The sequence below is a fragment of the Vespa crabro genome, chromosome 5 (genome assembly GCF_910589235.1).
Source record: "Vespa crabro chromosome 5, iyVesCrab1.2, whole genome shotgun sequence".
NCBI classification, from domain to species: domain Eukaryota; kingdom Metazoa; phylum Arthropoda; class Insecta; order Hymenoptera; family Vespidae; genus Vespa; species Vespa crabro.
In genome coordinates, this window is record NC_060959.1 from 10,173,907 (window position 1) to 10,193,906 (window position 20,000).

The 20,000-nt window shown below is 32.9% G+C and overlaps 2 protein-coding genes and 1 long non-coding RNA gene across 4 annotated transcripts in view; all 3 read left to right on the forward strand.

The window, feature by feature from the left end:
- LOC124424200 (period circadian protein-like) overlaps window positions 1-20,000 on the forward strand; it is a 180,958-nt gene that overhangs the window by 146,518 nt on the left and 14,440 nt on the right. The gene's annotated exons all lie outside the window — the stretch shown is intronic.
- On the forward strand, window positions 1,104-3,762 carry LOC124424201. The gene is made up of 2 exons (XR_006942249.1): window positions 1,104-1,583; window positions 2,217-3,762. It is a non-coding gene; the product is annotated as an uncharacterized LOC124424201 (long non-coding RNA).
- LOC124424199 (ecdysone receptor-like) overlaps window positions 4,722-20,000 on the forward strand; it is a 38,614-nt gene continuing 23,335 nt past the window's right edge. Inside the window, exon 1 of one of the 2 annotated variants that reach the window (XM_046962918.1) lies at window positions 4,722-5,407. In XM_046962918.1, the coding sequence (XP_046818874.1) occupies window positions 4,870-5,407 (538 nt within the window). In that variant the 5' untranslated portion in view covers window positions 4,722-4,869. The remainder of the gene's footprint in view (window positions 5,408-20,000) is intronic. The other variant, XM_046962919.1, reaches the window with a different exon arrangement.

The following is a 20,000-nucleotide window of genomic DNA, read 5'->3' on the forward strand; positions in this document are numbered from 1 at the left end:
ATCGTTATTGTTGTCTCCTCGAATCCATCAGTTTTGTTTTGTTTCTTTTCTCTCTTTTTTTCTCCCTTTCCTTTTCTTTCTGTTTTCTTTTTTTTTTTTTTTTTTTTTTTACTGCTATCATTATTTCGATCGTCGATTAGAGAAAAATAAAGAACGTAACGCATAGAGAGAAAGAATAACATACATGCGCCATATTATTGCACGATATTCGTGTGTGGGATAACGTAGATGACATTCTTTCGTGGAGATAAAGCTCGAAAAAGAAAAAAAAAAAAAAAAAAGAAAAGAAAGAAAAAAGGAAACGAGAGACAGAAAGACAGAGAGAGAGAGAGAGAGAGAGAGAGAGAAAAGAAAAAAAATATAAGTTCGCGTTCTCGTTACACTCGAACGATAATGTAGCCTCCACTACCATTGTCTCTTTCTGTAACATGAAAGGAACGTAAAAATCAGGTATCTCTATTTCCACGAATATTTGAAACGGGAAGACCTAAATGTCGGAGGTACATCGAGGGTACATTGGAAGATACGCCGAAGGTAAGAATTGAAATTGTTTCCTCGGATTGTTGAAACGTACTTTTCTTCCTTTTTTTTTTTTTTCTTCTTCTACAAAGAAAAAAGGAGTCCGAACGTTTTTCATCGAATTCCCAGTGGAATCCAGAAGAAGAAGAAGAAGAAGAAGAAGATGAAGATGAAGATGAAGATGAAGAATAAGAATAAGAATAAGAATAAGAATAAGAATATAAGAATAAGAATAAGAATAAGAATAAGGGACGTGTCTGACGTTCGTTGTCATCATCGTGTATACATACGCGCGGAAGAGAGAGAGAGAGAGAGAGAGAGAGGAGGATATAAAGCAAGAAGTAGGATAAAGAAAGAAAGGAAGATACTGAAATTTGGTAGGAAGTAAAATCGAGAAAGATAGAGAGAGTAGTAAGTAGGAAAATAATAAAAGAAATAAAGAAAGAGAAGTAGCGAGGTTTCGCTTGGCAGAGGCAAGCATGCATGCAGGCAAGCAAGCAGGCACAGGCAGGCAGGCAAGCAGGCAGACAAGTAAGCTAGGCAGGCAAGCAGGCAGGCAGGTACACAGAAAGAGAGAGAGAGAGAGAGAGAGAGGGAGGGAGAAGGAGCGAGAGAGAGAGAGAGAGAGAGAGATAGAGAAGAGTGGCACCCTGCGGCGCAGGGTGCGCGTCGACAGTGAAAGTTTCGACAAGACGGCTCGCGCGATTGGCGGAGAGTAAGGTAAGTGGTGGGGGTTACGCTGACTGGCTAGCTCTCTCGGTGGCTCGCGACAAGCGTTGTTCGGTCGCTCGGCTTTAGTCAGTGGCGGACCGTCTACGGTGTCGCTTCGTATTTGTCGTGCGGTGTTTCGCGCGTTTACCTGCCATTTTCATTTCGATCTGTTTCCCTATTATTATAATATATATATTATACATATATATATATATATATATCTCGTCGAAACACACGAAGTTTGATATACGCAAGAAAATAGAGACGTTGTTAATTACTTGTATCTATTTTATTCTCGACAGTATATGCACCCACCCATCGACCCGGCGCGCGAGGAAAGAATATTTTTTTACGTACGCATCCTTATCTTCCATTTCTCTTTCTTTTTTTTTCCTCTCTTTCTCTCTTTCTCTGTATATGCGCGCGTTCGCACGTACCTCTACGTCTGTGCGCCACGATCGTGTCTGTGACTTCTTCTACCTTTATAACAGCTCTACTATGAATTTTCGACGTTAGAAGGATAATCCCATAGGAACTTTCTTCTTTCCTTATCTCCCTCCTTTTCTCCCTTTCTCTCTCTCTCTCTTTCTCTCTCTCTCTCTCTCTCTCTCTCTCTCCCTTTCTCTTTCTCTATCTCCTTTCATCCATAATTTTCTTCTCTTTTCATAGAAAAAGAGATTACATAGAAATCTCTCTGTGCGCATAAATAATAACACGAGATAGAGGGAATCTGATAGAAAGAAGAAGAAGAAAAAAAAAAAGAAAGAGAAAATTAAGATCAAGCTCGTGACTTTGTGTGTTGATTGGTGTGCGCGTATGTATGTGTGTGTGTGTGAGACTCTCGTCTTTCTCTCTTAATGTTCTACAATTATAAATAAGATTTACGCGTGCACAATCACACACACACACATACGCACATACACACATAGAGAGAAATATATATATATATATATATATATATATATAAATATAAATATGTTCTATAGATATATTTATCGTTTTGCGTGCAAGAAATAAACACAAGAGAGTATATCTCGTTCGCACGTGTCCTCACGTTTGCCTTTAAATCGCATTAATCAAAGAGACGAATATTAATTCCGATTGATTGAACGCATTCGTCGTTTGTTTTCTATTACATCGGATATTACCGTGTTTGTGGACAACGACGTGATCGTGGTGTTGGTAGTGGTAGTGGTGGTAGTAGTGGTGGTGGTGTTTGGTAGTGTTGGCTGTGGTAGTAGTTTCCTTACGGAAGAAAAAGAAGAAGAAGAACAAGGAAGAAGTATAAAGAAATATATATATATATATATATTATATCTCGTTGTTGAAGAAGAAGAGGAAACAAGACTACCACTAAGGATTTGTTCTTTTTTCGGCCGGAAGAAGAGAGAGAGAGAGAGAGAGAGAGATATCGCAAAAGTAGAGCGAACCAATAGAAGGAGTACTTTGGTTCAAGTGTGTGTTATACCATGTGTATGTGAGAAAGAGAGAGAGAGATTTCATCTGTGTCTCTCTCTGTGTTTACTCTGTCTCTCTCTCTCTCTCTCTCTCTCTATCTCTCTCTCTATCTATCTATCTATCTATCTATCTATCTGTCCTAAGTATATATATGTGTGTGTGTATGTGAGGGAGCTCTCTGTGCGTATATATGTGTGTACGTATATGTTGTACAAGAGGGAGAGGCTGGACCTGACCTCGATACGGGAATCGAGCGTTACTCTCGAAGGCCACCAAGGAAGTACACGCGCACACACTAGCACACACGCACACATATATTATATATATATATATATATATATATATATATATATATATATATAAAGAGAGAGAGAGACAGATAGACGTGTACATACATAGAAGGAAGAAGGATTTTTAAAGGCAAGAACAACATCGTCAGAAAAAAAATTATTAAAGGGAAAAGATAATAAAGTATAATAATAAATAAATTAAGGAGCAAGGAAGAAAAGTATTTCGTCGGTGAATTAAAAAAAAAAGAGAGAGAGAGAGGGAAAAAAAGAGAGAGAAAAGAAAGAAAGAGAAAATAAGACGAAGTCGAAAAGGAGAGACTAAGATAAACGAAGAAAATTAAGATCGAGAGGATAGATCTTTTTTATTTTTTATTTTTATTTTTAATTTTATTTTTTCTCTCATTTACGTGATAAAAAGAAACGAAGAAACAAGAAGAAAATTGTTTGACCTATTGTACGTATTCGTGGAATATTTTGTATTGCTTGAACTCGATTCAGCAAAGCCCAGCCAGCCAGCCAACCAGCCAGCCAGCCAGCCAGCAGCCGCCGACTCACGACGACTAGCAATAGTCTCTATCTATCTCTCTCTCTCACACACACATACACAAGCACACACTCTCTCCCACACAGATATACACACCACACAGGCACCGTTTCGTTCGCTCTCTCACGGGCGGCGCGCGTTCCCTTTTGCGCGATCGTGACCCCGTTTCCTCGATGACCGACACACCGCGACTCGACGGCGAGCGCCATTAGCCACGACCGCGGAGAACATACATACATAGATAGATAGATAGATAGATAGATAGATAGATAGATAGAAAAAGAGAGAAAGAGAGAGTGAGTGAGGGAACGAACGAACTAACTAAGCGAATCTAAGAGGAAAACGAGGATTCAAACCAACGTGAATCTTACGAGAAAATCTGTCTATCTATACTTATTCGTTATATCTTCTTTCCTTTTTTTTTTTCTTCTTCTTTCTTCCTCTCCCTCCTTTCATCGTAAATAATATCCTTTTAATCGATATTATTCAGATATATATATATATATATATATAAATCCACAGATTTCTATATATGTATATATCGATATATATTTATATGTATATACATGAGAAAAAGAGAAAATAAGAAGAAATAATCGGAAAAGGGGAAAATTTTCGGATAAGTAAAAAAACAGGAAACAAACGAACAAAAAACAAAAAACAAAAAAAAGAAGGAAAATGAGAAGAATTTCAAGTCGGATAGTCGATCGCGATTCCTGACAACGAATTGCTGCTTTATCGAGGAGGAAAACGAGAGAGATATATATAATATACGATAATAGTATAGAAAGGGGGAAGATAGAAGAGGTGGAGGAGGAAGAAGAGGGAGGAGAAGAAGAAGAAGAAGAAGAAGAAGAGGAGGAGGAAGAGGAAGAGGGGAAGGTGATCGTGGTGGAAGAAGGGGGGCCAGTGAGTGAAGGTGGTAAAAGAAAAGAAATAAGGCAAAGAAGAAGAAGGAGGAGAAGGAAGAAGAAGAGAAAGAGGAGGAAGGGAGGAGGCTCATCATCGAGCGGTGACGAAAGAATAGTTACGATTTTCAAGGCCGTCCTATTGTGTCAGGGGACGGCCGGAACTTTTCTCAGGCTTTGAAGTTCAACAAAAATTGATACGGTGGAGCCGAGGACACGTAAGGGGTTGGAGGAGGAGGAGGAGGGTGTTGGGGTTGGGATTGGAGGTGGCGGCGGTGGTGGAGGGGGTGGTGGTGGTGGTGGTGGTAGCAGCGGTAGCCTTCTCGGCGTAGCTGTTAGCGACGTAGGAGAGGAGGAGTCACTGGAAGGGAGGCTACAGGACGAGGTCCTACTTTTGGATAAAATCAAAGAGGAACAGGAAACTGGAATAGTATCGGAAATGTTACAAACCGTTCCAAGGGTTCCGGTTGCCGGTGTTAGAAGAAGATGGGGTGGTGGTAATGGTAGACAACACTCGTCGACGTCGTCGTCATCGTCATCGTCGTCGTCGTCTACTGGTACCAGTGGTCATCATCATCCACATCATCATCACCATCACCACCATCATCATCATCATCATCATCTTCAAGAATCCTGCCCCGAGGTATCCAGCAGTGGCGTATTATCACCGCCTCCAACGAATTTTCGTCCTGGTACACCGGAAAGTACCAACAACGTCGTTGTCTCAGCCGGTCCTGTTAGAACCACCAATCATGAGGATCTTCAACTTTGGGATCTCGATTTACATCGTGGATTACAACAGGCACAACAACAACAACAACAGCAACAAACGACGAATACTGCTACCGCTACTACTACCATTGATCAGTACAGTAGGACTAGCACAGTTGTTGCAGCATCCACCACTACCAGTACCGGTAGTATACTCATAGTTATCAACGATCATCCCGCCTCGCCGTTTCAACCTACCCCGGAAGGTATTGTACCTACTACTACTATTACTACCACCTACTAGTATTACTAACTTCTCCGAAGATGATTTCTTACTTGATTTTCTTCTTCTTTTTGTTTTCTCTCCTTTCTGTCTTTTCTTCTTCTTTTTTTTTTTTTTTCTAATCTCTTTGGGGTTGCTTTTTATTTTTTTTTTTTTTTTTTTGGAGGAAGACGAGGAGGTAAGAGAAATATATCTTTCTTTAATTTAGAAAACTCCGTATCTATTAATGGAAATAATAAAGTGTTCGGAAAGTTGGTCGGATATCGGCCACTGACGTCAGAGTTCGAGAGCATCGTTTCTATGGGTAACCGAAGGAGTAAGGGAGAGAGAGAGAGAGAGAGAGAGAGAGAGAGAGAGAGAGAGAGAGAGAGAGAGAGAGAGAGAGAGAGAGAGAGAGAGAGAGAGAGTATGTGGGTGTGTGTGTGTGTGTGTATTATATCGTGATGTGACAATTGTGTCAGGAATCGAAGAGTAGAATCTCGTTGTTGTTGATGACGACGAAGACGACGACAGGAAGTACACAGTAGTGGTAGAAGCCGAGGGACAAAATCGGTTTATGAAATTGTTTGTAAGTTTCTCCGTTAATGGAAAGTGAAACTTCGTTCGACTTTAATAGATACATAAATACATAATTATATAAATACATAGATTATACAAACATACGTATATATATATATATATATATATATATATATATATATATATATATATATATATACACACGTGTGTTGTGCATGCGTATACGAATCGAAAGACGAACAAACGAAATTTCTCGCGTTATCGATTTCGATCAATGATCGATCGATCACATTGGTCGGAAAGTTTTCGATCGTGTCGTGTATTGAAATTAAAAAAAAAAAAAAAAAGCCATTCATTCTGTAACGCGTATCAATTAGAAATTTGATTATACTTGGAAAACGGACGTATTGTAGCTTTCTTTTTTTTTTTTTTTTTTCGTGCCAATGATAATAATCAGAAAAAAAAATCGATCGAACGAGATAGAAATATGTAGATCCTAAAACGTAACAATCTTCGCGAAGAATTAAAGTTCTCTGATTGTAATCGTCGTAGATTGGAATAGTAGTGGCGGCAGCAGTAATAGTGTAATAGTAGTAGTAGTAGTAGTAGTGGCATATATATATAATCGTTTAATAGTAACAAACGCAAAAATACATACACGTATACGCACACATACGCGCGACCTACCAATTTGATCTCCAATCGAAACGATTCTTAATGGGAGAATTAAACCTCGACGTTATCTTCGATCTTCCAACTATTAAAACTATATATATATATATCTTCCTCTCCCTTTCTCGTTTATAAAACGTTTCTGTCAGGGCTGCGTTTATACATTTAAAGGCCCCAGGCGTACAACATCATTCAGACATCTCGCAAAGGAACAAAGTTTATTTCAGTTCAATTCAATTTATATATGTTTAGTTAAAAATAAAAATCGTCCTATTGCCACGATAATTCATTTTAATCAAATAAAAATAATACAATATATTTGTGCGTGCGTGTACGTGTGTACGTATACGTGTACGTGCATTTGTGTGCGATGTGTTGCATATATTTGCATCTAGAAGAAAGAAATTTTTTTTTTTTTTTTTTTTTTTTCTTTCTTTAATAAATAGATCGAAATTCGAACGAAGTAGAGAGAAGACAAAGAAACGTTTTGAAGAAAAGAGAAAAATGAAGAAGAAGTTTTTCCTTCGTGATTATGATTTTAGCATATGTACTGATTTGTCTTTTTTATTTATTTCTTTTTCTTTTTTTAAATTTTTTTCTTCTTTTTTTTTTTTTTCGTGTCGTTGTTTATTTCAAATAAATAAAACTCGAAATTTTTTATAATGCGATAACCCCAGTTTGCCCCTAACACGTTCTTACATGTAAATACAGTCCTGGTTCTTGCTTAACTAAGAGCGATACGTATATTCCAATACAAATTCTTTGATACCAGTTGGTTTTGCAAAGAAAAAAAAAAAAAAAAAAGAAAAAAAAAGAAAAAAAAAAAGAAGAAAAAAAAGAACGAAGGAAAAAAAAAATTAAAGAAACGAGAATAAGAATATCGTCAGATAAGAGTACATAAATAAATCTTCGAGTTCTTTCGGCCTCTCGTTTTAGTTTTTTCAATCGAGAAAAAGTATTTACCTCGAGGATATGCGAGCAGCTAATGCATTTAATTAGAAGTTACTAATTATAATCAATTTCCATCTTATTGCGTATAATAAGAAAGAAAAAAAAAGGAAGAAGGAAAAATTAATTGATGACGTCGATATCCTTTAAAAGATTTTATTGTACTTTTTCAATTTCTTTTTTAATTTTTTTTTTTTTTCTTTTTTTGGAGGGACTAAATTTTTCAACAGGTTTACTTGTGTTTTTTACCCACGTTTTATTTCTTATTTGTTATTTTTTCTTTTTCCCTTCTTTTTTCTTTTTTTTTTTTTTTTTTTTTTTTTTCTTTTTTTTTTGCAGTGATTTCCAATAATTTTATTATAGAATGAAGAGAATCACTGACTCCGTTGTCATCCTCGAAAAAATGTCTTTTTTACTCTACGCACACAAACATACAGACACATACACAAAACTAACACGTATACATACGTATGTCATAAGACTTTCGGTTGAAACGATCAAAAATCGAAAATCGAGAAAAGAAAAAAAAGAAAATTACGAAAGAAAATCCGTTCTCGTCCAATCGTTGTCGTTCGATTAATCCGACAAATAAACAAACAAATTTTATTTTATATATACGTGCAATATATTTATGTATTCTATGGGTGACATGATCGAATTTGAATGCGACCGCAAAACAAATATGCTTTTTTAAATGTCCCTTCGTTCGATCGACTTCACAATGAAAACAATATTGTCAATTACACGTTAATTGTGTGATATTCGATTAAGAGATAAATGTTTATTATTATTATTATTATTATTATTATTATTGGTGACCTTTTAAACTCTTTTTGATTTTTTCATTTATCACGGGATTTCGAAGGAAATCTTTGAATTCCTTCGAATTGTTTTCTCTTTCTCGTGCATTGTCGTCTTATACATCGTTTATATCTTCAAAACTTCTCACCTATTTTATATTTATGTATGTAAATATGTATGTATGTATGTATGTACGTATCTAAAAACTCTCTTTGAAATCGACGATAACATTAGTTAGGACGAATTTGTTGCCGAATTTGTCGAACGTTCGTTTATCTTTTTTTTCTCCTACTTTTTTTTTTCATATGTTTCTTTCTTCTTTTTTTTTTTCTTTTTCTTTCTTTATTTCTCTCTTTCTCCTTAAGCGATCGTCGAAATTTAATAAACAAGAGACGACATTAGACATAACTTGGTGTCGGTCTCGCTGAGCGACTTATATATATATATATATATATATATATATATATATATATATATAATTATATTTCTTTCTCTTTCTCTTTCTCTTTTTCGCTCTCTCTTTTTCTCTTTCTCTCTTTCTATCTCTTTCTTTAAGGTGACTTCGTACAACTCACGCTTTCTGAACATTGATCAGAGGATCAGAAACGGTTTTGTGGTTTTCCTTCGTGACTTAATTGCTAGTAATGATAATTTCATAAAATTTTTATTCCGAACAATAAAATATTATCTCTCTAACGAGACATTGAATTTTTATTTTATATATATATATATATATATATATATATATAAAATATGTATATTTATATGTATGCATATTTGTGTTTTTCTTATTTATATCAGATAAAGTAAAACATACAACAAGAAAAAAAGTGAAGAAAGAGAAAGAAAGAGAGAGAGAGAGAGAGAGAGAGAGAGAGAGAGAGAGAGAGAGAGAGCGATAAAAGAGGAAAAGAAAAGTTTATTGCACCGTGTTGCAAGAAATTACGCAATCCGATATCGTGTAATCCGTTCGATAGAAAAATCGAGTTTTTGAGGTTCGACTCGATCGCAATATTCGAAAGCGAACGCGAATTCGAGTTTTAAATCGATAGCGACGTTCGAAAATGGCCGGGACATTTGGAAAAAAAAAAAAAAGAAAAAAAAAACAGAAAGAAAAAATGTGATGCACAATACATAATCGCATACTCGTTGGATGTACCAGAAATTGGAAAACTAATACACTGAATTTTTAGAAAATCTAGATTATTAGAAAATATATTGACGGTTTGGTCCGTTACTTTTAAAAGTCTCTACGGTCCAGTCTCTTTGTTGTTTGTACCATAGGACCAAAGTTGAAAGGATTTTTTCGGACCTTCGATCCTATTTCCTTCTGTAACAACCACGCCCTTTTCTTCACCAGAGTCGGAAAATCTTTGTTAGAATCTCTTTGAAGAAATTCTTTGTGTCCCTCTCTTTCTCTCTCTCTCTCTCTCTCTCTCTCTTTTTCCTGGAAATACGGTCGACGATCTCTTACCGTAGTCGTCGAGTTCCGGATACATGCTTCGAGTACGATGCTCTTTCGATTTTCTTTTCGATTGTATTTTTATATATATATATATATATATATATATATATATATATATATGTATGTATTTATTTGTTTATATTTATATATATATATTTACTTTTGTGGAAATCAAGAAAAAATATATATATATATATATTTACATATATGTACCTTGCATAGAGGAAGATAGATCAGCAAAAGTCCTTAGTTAACGAGAGATCCATTCATTTGTAGAAGATTATAAAAATAAATTAGACTTGTTCGTTCCTGACCTTTCGGGCTATTTTTTTTTTATTTTTTCTTTTTTATTTTTTTATTTTTTTTTTTTATTTTTTTTTTTATTTTTTCTCCTAAATTATAAAACTACGAACCTGGCTCGTTAAACTAGAAAAAGTCTTCAAAATGCCTCGAGAAAAGAATAATGTATTTTTAATATCACCTATGAACTTTTAGAACATTTGGAGATGTCTAATTTTTATTCGAATATTGATTGTACATAATTATATGAGATAATATATTATGTCTACGATATATATATATATATAAATACTCGGCCAAGATGGCGTCATATATATTATCCCTTATTTCATAATTGATTTATCAAACGCGTATCAATTCGCGTGTTATCACGATCGAATAGCATTCCTTCTTCTTTGAATCATTTTCTCTCTCTCTCTCTCTCTCTCTCTCTCTCTTTCTCTTTGTCTTTTTTTTATTCGTTTGAAACGAACTCAAATATGTCTAGAAAAATTTCTTACAAATATAGAAAGGACGAACGCATTCGTTGTATAGTTCCTTTATTCCGCATTTTTTTTTTTTTTTTTTTTTTTTTTTTTTTTTTTTTTTTTTTTTTTTTTTTTTTTTTTTTTTTTTTATAACCAATAAAAATTAATTTTTCACCGTTCGTTCGTTCGTTTGTTAGTTAGTTCGTTCGTTCGTTCGTTCGTAAATTCATAAGTTCGTACGTTCATATGTACACGTAAGAGTACACAGAATAATTATATCATATACACCTCGTTATTTCCCCTGCGCCATTTAATTATCGACCTTACTGACCCCGTTATTTCATTACTTCGGACCACTCTCTCTCTCTCTCTCTCTCTCTCTCTTTCTCTTTCTCTCTCTCTCTCTTTCTCTTTCTCTCTTATTGTGTGCGCAAAGCCTACTCTTATGTACGTAGGAGGTATGCATTTATAGTATGTATGTATAGTTGTGTGTTGCTTTGCGCATTGAAACGTTCATAACCTTTAAAATGAGAAAGAGGAGAATAATAGAAAAAGAAAAAGAGAGAGGGAGAGAGAGAGAGAGAGAGACAGTGGGAGACAAATATATACGGTAAAACCATAATGGTCGACGCATTTAATGGCTTAATTGGCGTGATGCGCGTTATATCTCCATTATCTCTCTTTCTCTCTTTCTCCCTCTCTCTCTCTCTCTCTCTCTCTCTCTATCTTTGTTTCTTTCTCTATCGTTCGCCATAGTTGTGTATACACGTAGCAACGCTACCCGCTGCCGGATGCCGTGTTTCCCATCGATTATGCTGCATACGCTCTCCGGCTACGTAGTACACACCACACACACACACACACACATATGCATTCATGTATATATATATATATTCGTATTATACGTATGTATATATGTAGATTATGCATCGTCCTCTTAACAACGCACAGTATCATTTTCACGTGTCCCTTTGTCAAGGTCAGGGTCTCAATATCACGTTACAACAACATTGTGTCCCTCTCGTTTCTCCTCTTCCCCTCTATGCCTCCCCATTACCACCTCTTCTCTTCCCCCCACCGTTCACCTCGAACGGTGAAATACCTTCTCTCTCGCAAATATCTTCATACATAGATACTTACTTACGTACATGTGGTACTTTTTCGCATATTCATTCGACAATATCACGTTACATATAAAGTATTCTTATTTCTCTCCCCACCCCCGCCATCCCCCCTCCACCACCTTCCCTCGCCATTCTCTTTTCGATCAACCAAATAAATAGTTGTTGTTTTCTTTTCATTTTTTGTGGTGGTCCGTAATTCGTGATACGCTTATATATAGGTTATGAAACCATTTTAAAAGATGGCGTCTTTGAACCAATATGAATTCAATATCACATCTGAATCGATATCGAATTGTTGTAAGATAGAAAAAATATATTATTAAATTGTTATCCAATTCAATATTATCAACGATCGAGATATTATGAAAATTTATTTCATTTGATTCGCCCATTTGTTTTTCTTTTTTTTTCTTTTTTCACGCGCGCGCGCGTTTTTGCATGCGTGTATAGACCGTCTCTGATGGTGGACGACGATCTATATAAAAGATCTTTATATCGTTGATGTATCGCAATTACTTCGAATTCAATCAGTATTTTCGTACTCTAAGCAAATAAGGGAAATTTATTATTAATTTTAGTTACTTTGGGTGGATGTATTCGTATTTGTTTTTGTCTAATTAAAATGATGTACGTTCGTTCTGCAAATGATCTTCAATAAATTTTTATTGAAATATTTCGATATTAGTTTTAATAATATCGTTGAATATTATCATTTTCTTTAATTTTCGAAAGTTATGAAAGGAAAACTTTTTGTTTTTGTTATTTGAAATTAATACATAATTCGTATTTGTTTATTTTTATTTGTCCTATTAAAAGATGGCCTCGTTTGATGGTGAAGGATCGATATCAAAATTGTTATCGGTAATATATTTCGTAATTATTACTCGAAACAATATGGAAAATGTTCATATTGACAGTAAATACTAAAGTGATTAGTATTTGTTTATTCTTTTTGTTTTTTTTTTGGAATTGAAATGGTTAACTAACATCAGGTTTGCGAACGATCGATATCAAATATTTATGGAAAATATTTCTAAATTACATCTAATTCAATAAGTATTTTCATTCACGAAGCAATAGGAAAAGTTTCTCATTAGTCGTAACTATTATTTATATTTGTTATGATGAAGTCTATTTGTTATGGTGTAATGAAAAGATGATGGCGTTTAATGGACGATCGATAACAAATTAATTCTTATGCAAACGTTTCTAATTCTCTGTTATAATCGTATGGCATTGGTATTTTCGTTCGCGTAATAATAATAATAATAATAATAATAGAACGTTTCTGAATATTCGTATCTTATATTTGCTATTATCTATTATCTAATTAAAATTAACACCGATCGATATCAAATTATTCTGGAAATATTTCTAAACGACCTACTTCCAATTAAATTCATTCAACATTTTCATTCTCGAAATTGACGAGAAAAAAGAATTTACATTACTTAGAGTACATGCATAAATAATTAACTAAGTTAGTAAGTAAATAATAGTAAGTAGATACTCACTCATTTTAAATACACGATTAGCTTTTGTTTTTGCGTAATTAAAATATGTTGTTGTTTGTCGACAATTGATATTAAATTCTCACCGGAAATATTTTTCAATTGGTGGCCTGATATTTCTAATTCATACGATATTTCTTTTTTTTTTCTTTTATTATTTCGAAGTCATGGAGAAAAGAAATTCTTATATCTCGCAATACGTATTACACGATTACGTATTTGTTTTTGCGTTTATTAAGATATATATATTTATATATATATATATATATATATATATATATATATATATATATATATATATATCGTCCATGTACAATCGATATCAAATTCTTGATATGATAATGCATATATATATATATATATATATACATGTATATATCTTTAAATTACTAGTAATGCAATCAAGTATGTTTTTATCATCGTAGATATAAAGTAAAATTTCTTTTACCTTTTACTTTTTAATAAATACATACGCAATTGGTATTATTATCAATTATATGTCTCGAATTTGTTCGAACGAGTATAACATTAATATATAATATATAGATATCATCAAAAGTATAACCGACGCCTTTCTCTCGTAGAAATTTCCATATCTATCGATCGCGCTCGTGTTCTCTTTAATGGTTGTGTAATAATAAAAAAAAAAAAAAAAAAAAAAAAAAAAAAAAAGAAAAAGAGAAAGGAAGAATAGAAGGGATGATAGAAAAGGGATAGACCTAGAAATAGTCATAATATAGTAGTAATAATCGTTCGTATTCTATACGATAGTGATTAGAGCGTATGAAAGTCGATCGATTAGTAGTTATGTGTATGTGCTTTATATGCTTGTGACATTAAAAAAAAAAAAAAAAAAAAAAAAAAAAAGAATTCTAAGTTTCAATAACAACAACAAGAACAACAACGTTGTAGTTAAGTACTTATTATTTTCTTCTTCGTTTCTTTTTTTTCTTTTTTCCTCTTTTCTAATGACATTTATTTCCTTTTAATTGATAAAAGAAAGAAAAAGAATATCAACCATGCAACCATTTCCACCTATTCCACCATTTTTGTTCTCTTCTCTTTCATTATATTCTCTCTCTCTCTCTCTCTCTCTCTTTCTCTGTCTGTCTCTCTCTGTGTTATTCATACTTTAAAGAATCTCAGTGGGGATACTTCAACCGTCTCATTTTTAATTGCTACTCTCCATTAACTTCAGCCATAAGATGTCGGAGGATAAGAAAGTAAAATCAAAGTAAATGAGAGTGTATTATGAATATTAATAGCGATTTCCAGAACATACGATGCCTCGACTAGAGTGCGTCGTTCTTTCCTCTTCTTTTTATCGTTCTCCCTCCCTCCCTTCCTTCCCTTTCCCCCTCCCTCTCTCTCTTTTTTCTACTTTGAATCAAGTCGAGATGAGACGCAAACGTGACGTCACCAAGCTTTTTGTTCTCGATTTTCCATTTTTCTCTCTTCCCTTTAATTTCCATCGTATTTTTTTATCTTTCTCTCTCTCTCTCTCTCTCTCTCTCTCTCTCTCCTCCTCGCCCCTCCCCCTCTCTCTCTCTCTCTCTTTCTCTTTCTTTTTTATCTTCTTTCTTGTCATTCAGATTTGGAAATCTCTAAAAGTGAAGGATAATCCCAATCGCGACTCTTCTCTAAAATCTTTTTTTCAAACAAACATCCCCGATGATTGTTCTTTTCTTTCTTTCTTTCTTTCTTCTTTCTTTTTCTTCGTTTTTTTTTTTTCATCCTTTTTTTTTTTCTTTCGGCTGGACGACATAAAATCACAATTAAAATCAATTAATCTTCTCAAGGATCCAAGAAGAGTAAGTGTAACTTTGTCCTTTCAATATCAACGAATCAACGATCTATCGAAAAAAAAAAGTAAATAAATAAATAAAAAAAGAAAATAAAAGGATAAATCAAATAAAAAGAAAATTAAAGAAAAATTTCTTCCTTATCTTTAATTTCTCAAGTAAGACGGATTATTATAGTCCGAGACGACGACGGTGATCATGAAAATGAATCTAAATCATATATTATTTTGTTCGAAAATCTTTTCAGATTTGGCTTTTGACTAATAATAATTATAATAATGATATTTATTATATCGATAACATTGGAGTATTATATAAGAAATTATTTTTTCATTAATTAATAATTCGTCGGAAAAACAAATGATCCTTTTACGAATGCGATATAAAGAAAAAAAAAAAAAAAAGAAAATATCAAAAGAGTCATGTCCTTGAATGAGATTTAATATCTCGGATCATTTTCAAAATGATCGGCTCGATTAATTTTCAATTTGTTGGAACGCGCAGGATCATTTTTCTGCATAATTATATCCTGTATCTATAATAATACCTGTCCTTAGATCAGAGCTCGAAATTCAATTAGAAATATTATCCCTTTTGCCGATAATAACAAATCGAAGAATGTTTTAATCATCAAACGGTATAATATTTTTGCGTTACGTGATAACTACGTGTTGCGATTATAAATAGATATTTTGCAACGATCGTTCCTCTTCATCGATAGATGATCGATAGATAGGCAGAAACACGTAACGTTAGGTTGATGCAAAACAGGCAGATGACTTTTCTTCCTCTCTTATTTCTTCCACTTAACTTTGATTCATGTTGGATCGTATTGGTATTATATTAGTCATGTGTATATATATATATATATATATATATATATATATATATATGTATGTATGTATAAATATATTCATACACACAGTGTAGGGTAACTCTAACGATGTGATTTCCGTCTAAAAAAAAAAAAAAAGATCGAGTTAGAAAGGGAAAAAAAGTATCGTCATGGTTCTTTGTTCTAACGTTACGAAATCAAATCTTTTTTCCTTCTTAGTTACTTAATAATTTATTATTCGCTTATTAAATTATAAGAATTGAATAGGTGAACATTCTTGTTAAAATCGGTTTAAAGGGTAAATTGAAAGAAAGGGGGAAAAAAAAAAGAAAGGGAATAAACTTTCGAAAGTGTTGGTATAATTGATTATTTCAACGTAAATATGTCTTTCTTTACGCATGTATATATCATATATATATGTAAACGCATATTTCTATGTGTTTCATAGCTGATAATTTCTTTTTGGTTGCGCCATAAGACCGCGTAACACACTTTACCCGAGGGTATCTCTTATACTGTATCAGTATATGTATATGTGTATGTGTGTACGCGTACATGTCCATATATTTGTGTGTCCGTTGTGTGCATTTACGCTGTGTACGTAATTTATACGTTCGCGTACGTGGTTCACGTAGTGACCTTTATTTCTCGTGTGGTTACCACTTGGAGAATTACTTCGAACTGTCGAGGTCTCGAGATTACAATCGTCATATTATGTGTTTATATGTATTACGATCATTTTTACACTCTTACTCAAAAGATATATATATATATATATATATATATATATATATATATATGTAGTAAAAGAAATAATAGTGAATACATATTATTAGTGTCGAAAGGAACGAGTTTGAGAATTTGTTCTAGTTAGCCAGAAGCTCTATGGTTATCCTGAGGCTAGACATTCTTTTGATTTTATTTCGATAAGAGAGGAAGTAAGAAAGAGAAAAAGAATGACGCGAGATGAATAATGAGAAAGGTTACTAGATTGGCGTTGATAGGATATTATAGTAACGCGATCACGTGTTCGTATTTTCTATAGCTTTCGGCAATAAACAAGATGGCCGATCGATCGATCGACCAATTGGTTACCTGACCTTCGCTCGTTACGCGTTTTAATAATTTTTCTGTTCGAGAACAAAAGTAATGTATCGATTTTTAACGACACGATTATATAGAAGAAAAGTGAACAAACGCGGTAAATCGTATATGGAAATATCTTTCATCGAGATGCATTCGTATTCATAAATCAATAAATCAAGATGGCAACGACAAGAGATATTAACCTCCTGTTAACCGATAAATAAGAATGAGAGAGAGGGAGAGAGAGAATGAGAATGAGTTATAACTTCGTCGAGAAGATTATTTCATTTTTCTTTTTGATGAAGGAATAGATCGACCGTTTCCTATTTGCTCCGATTAAAAAAGGAAGAAAAAACAATAATAAATAAATAAGTAAAAAATATTCGGTATATGTCTCACAATTCTACATTTTACGATTAATTGATTTATCTCCAATTTTCCTCGGGTTTCATTCATATCAGATTATTATTATTATTATTATTATTATTATTATTATTATTATTATTTTCTTTTCTTTTATCTTTTTTTTTTCTTTTCTTTTTTTTTTTCAATCGAAATCAATTTCAATACAATCTCATTCATCGATCGAAAGTTTCTTCTTTTTTTTGTTTTGTTTAACATTTAATACACACAAACACACATACACACACATTGATATATATATATATATATATATGTGTATAGAAAATGATTGATCTCGTTGCTTATTACGTTCGATTGTATATACGTGCGCGTGAGCTTTTTTAATGAGAGTTAGAAGAAGAAGAAGGAATATACGGTATTGGTTAGTCTACTAAAAAAAAAATTAAAAATAATAAAAAAAATAAAGAATAAAAGGATAAAAAATTGAAAAAAAAATAGAAATGAAAGAAAATAAAAATAAAAATAAAAATAAAAATATAAAAGAGAGAAAGAAAGAGAAAAGGAGAGAGAGAGAGAGAGAGGGAGAGATAAAGAAAGAATGGGGAGGTAGAAACTATAGGCGCAATTCTCGGCCGCTAATTATATTACGGCCTGTACGTGACTGGAAACAAAGGACGTGATGTGTCGAGCATGTAACTCTCGCGCTATGTTCCTGGACGAAGTACTACTACCTACCTTGAAACGAGTAGGAAAGAGAAGAAGAAGAAGAAGAGAAGGAGGAGGTGGTGGTGGAGGTGGAGAATGAGTATGATGAAGATGAAGGAGAAAAGAAGAAGAGTCTCTTTACTTTTCTTGTGAATCAAAGGAAGAAAAAAAAAATTATTATTTATATATATATATATTTATATATATATATATGATCGTTTCTCTCTGAAAAGTATATTGTTTCTCAGATAAATAAAAGGTTCCTCGTTTCTCATTCGGAAGCATCGTAATAACAAGTTAATTACTTTTGTACATTTCGATACGGTCTCTAATGGACCGAATTTTTCTCCTTTATTCTTTTTTCTATTGTACTTTTTATCTACTTTTATCTGGAGTGCTTCAGAATCCATTTTGTCGACTATCGATGGAATTTCATTTTCAATTGTTCATCTCTCTCTCTCTCTCTCTCTCTCTCTCTCTCTTTCTTTTTCTCTTTCTCTTTCTCTGTCTCAGTCTCTCTGACACTCACGTTCGATTAATTTGTTACTATTTTTCTTAAATATATATATATATATATATATATATATATATATATATATATATATATTTTTTGGTATAATTTATTGGACAAATCAATACGCGTGTAGATAATGTCGTAGAAAATTTGTAAGAAGTTTTTTGAAACAAATTTTTGTTTCTTTTTTTTTTACGACAAGTTTGTTTATAACAAATAAATTTAATTTTTATTATATATAATAAATATCTAAATATATATATATATATATATATATATATATATATATATACAAACATATCGTTTACAAAATCTTCCAAATTTTATTTTTCTTGGTCGTCCGGACGAAAGATACGTATAGAACAAAAAAAGTGAGAGAGAGAGAGGGGTGGGGAGGGAGAGTGAGAGGAATATAACGTATTATTAAAATTAACGTTAATTATTTGTCTCTTCGTTTCTTTCGTTTATGAACACGTCTTACTTCGAAGAGTGTCGTTAATCATTTGTAAACAGAACGAAATACGTGAGAACCTTGTCGACTACTTAACGAACTATGACCTATTCCTATGTCTCTCTTTACGTGCATGTGTATGTGTGTGTGTGTGTGTGTGTGTATATATATATATATATTTTTCTAGGAATATCAATCGAACGAACGAACGAACGTTATTTTCTAACGAAAAATATCGTGTATATATAGAAAAATATAATATGATTAATGATTGCAAATGATCATTCGATAATCTCTATGTTAAAACGAAAAAAAAAAAAAAAAATATAAAAAGAGTAGAAATTTATTTCTGATATATAATTTAATATAGATTAGTCTAATATAATTGTATAATTATTTTCTTCCTTTTTCCTATTTCTCGGCTTATAGAATGTATGAATATGTGAATTATGTTTGATGCCATGGTGTATGCAAGAAAAAAGATTGAAAACCTTGAATAAGGATCATCGTAAAGATAGTTCAATCAACTCTTGTTAACTTTGAATTAACTATTACTCTTTCGTAATTTTTTCTTTTTTTTTTTTTCTCTAACTTTTACGTACACACATACACATACACATACACACACACACACACACACACATGTGTATATATATAGTAGGATGATAAATACAGACTAAAGACATATCTTTTCTCTCTCTCTCTCTCTCTCCATTTTTTTCTTTCTGTATATCTTTAATATTACATGATTCACACGATCTCAGAAGAAACACTCGATCCATAAAAGTATTCAGAGTTTGAAGAGGATCCTTGACCGGTGTTCTCGTTGTTATTAGATAATTCTCGTGCACGTGGCTATTAAAAAAAGATTAAGATATATACATACATACATACATACATACATACATACATATATATATAGTCAAATAGATAGACATGAGATTAGATGAGAAGGAATAGAGATGAAGATAAGAATCTTTGATCAAGAGTGACTCGAGAGTTAATGCTGCTGC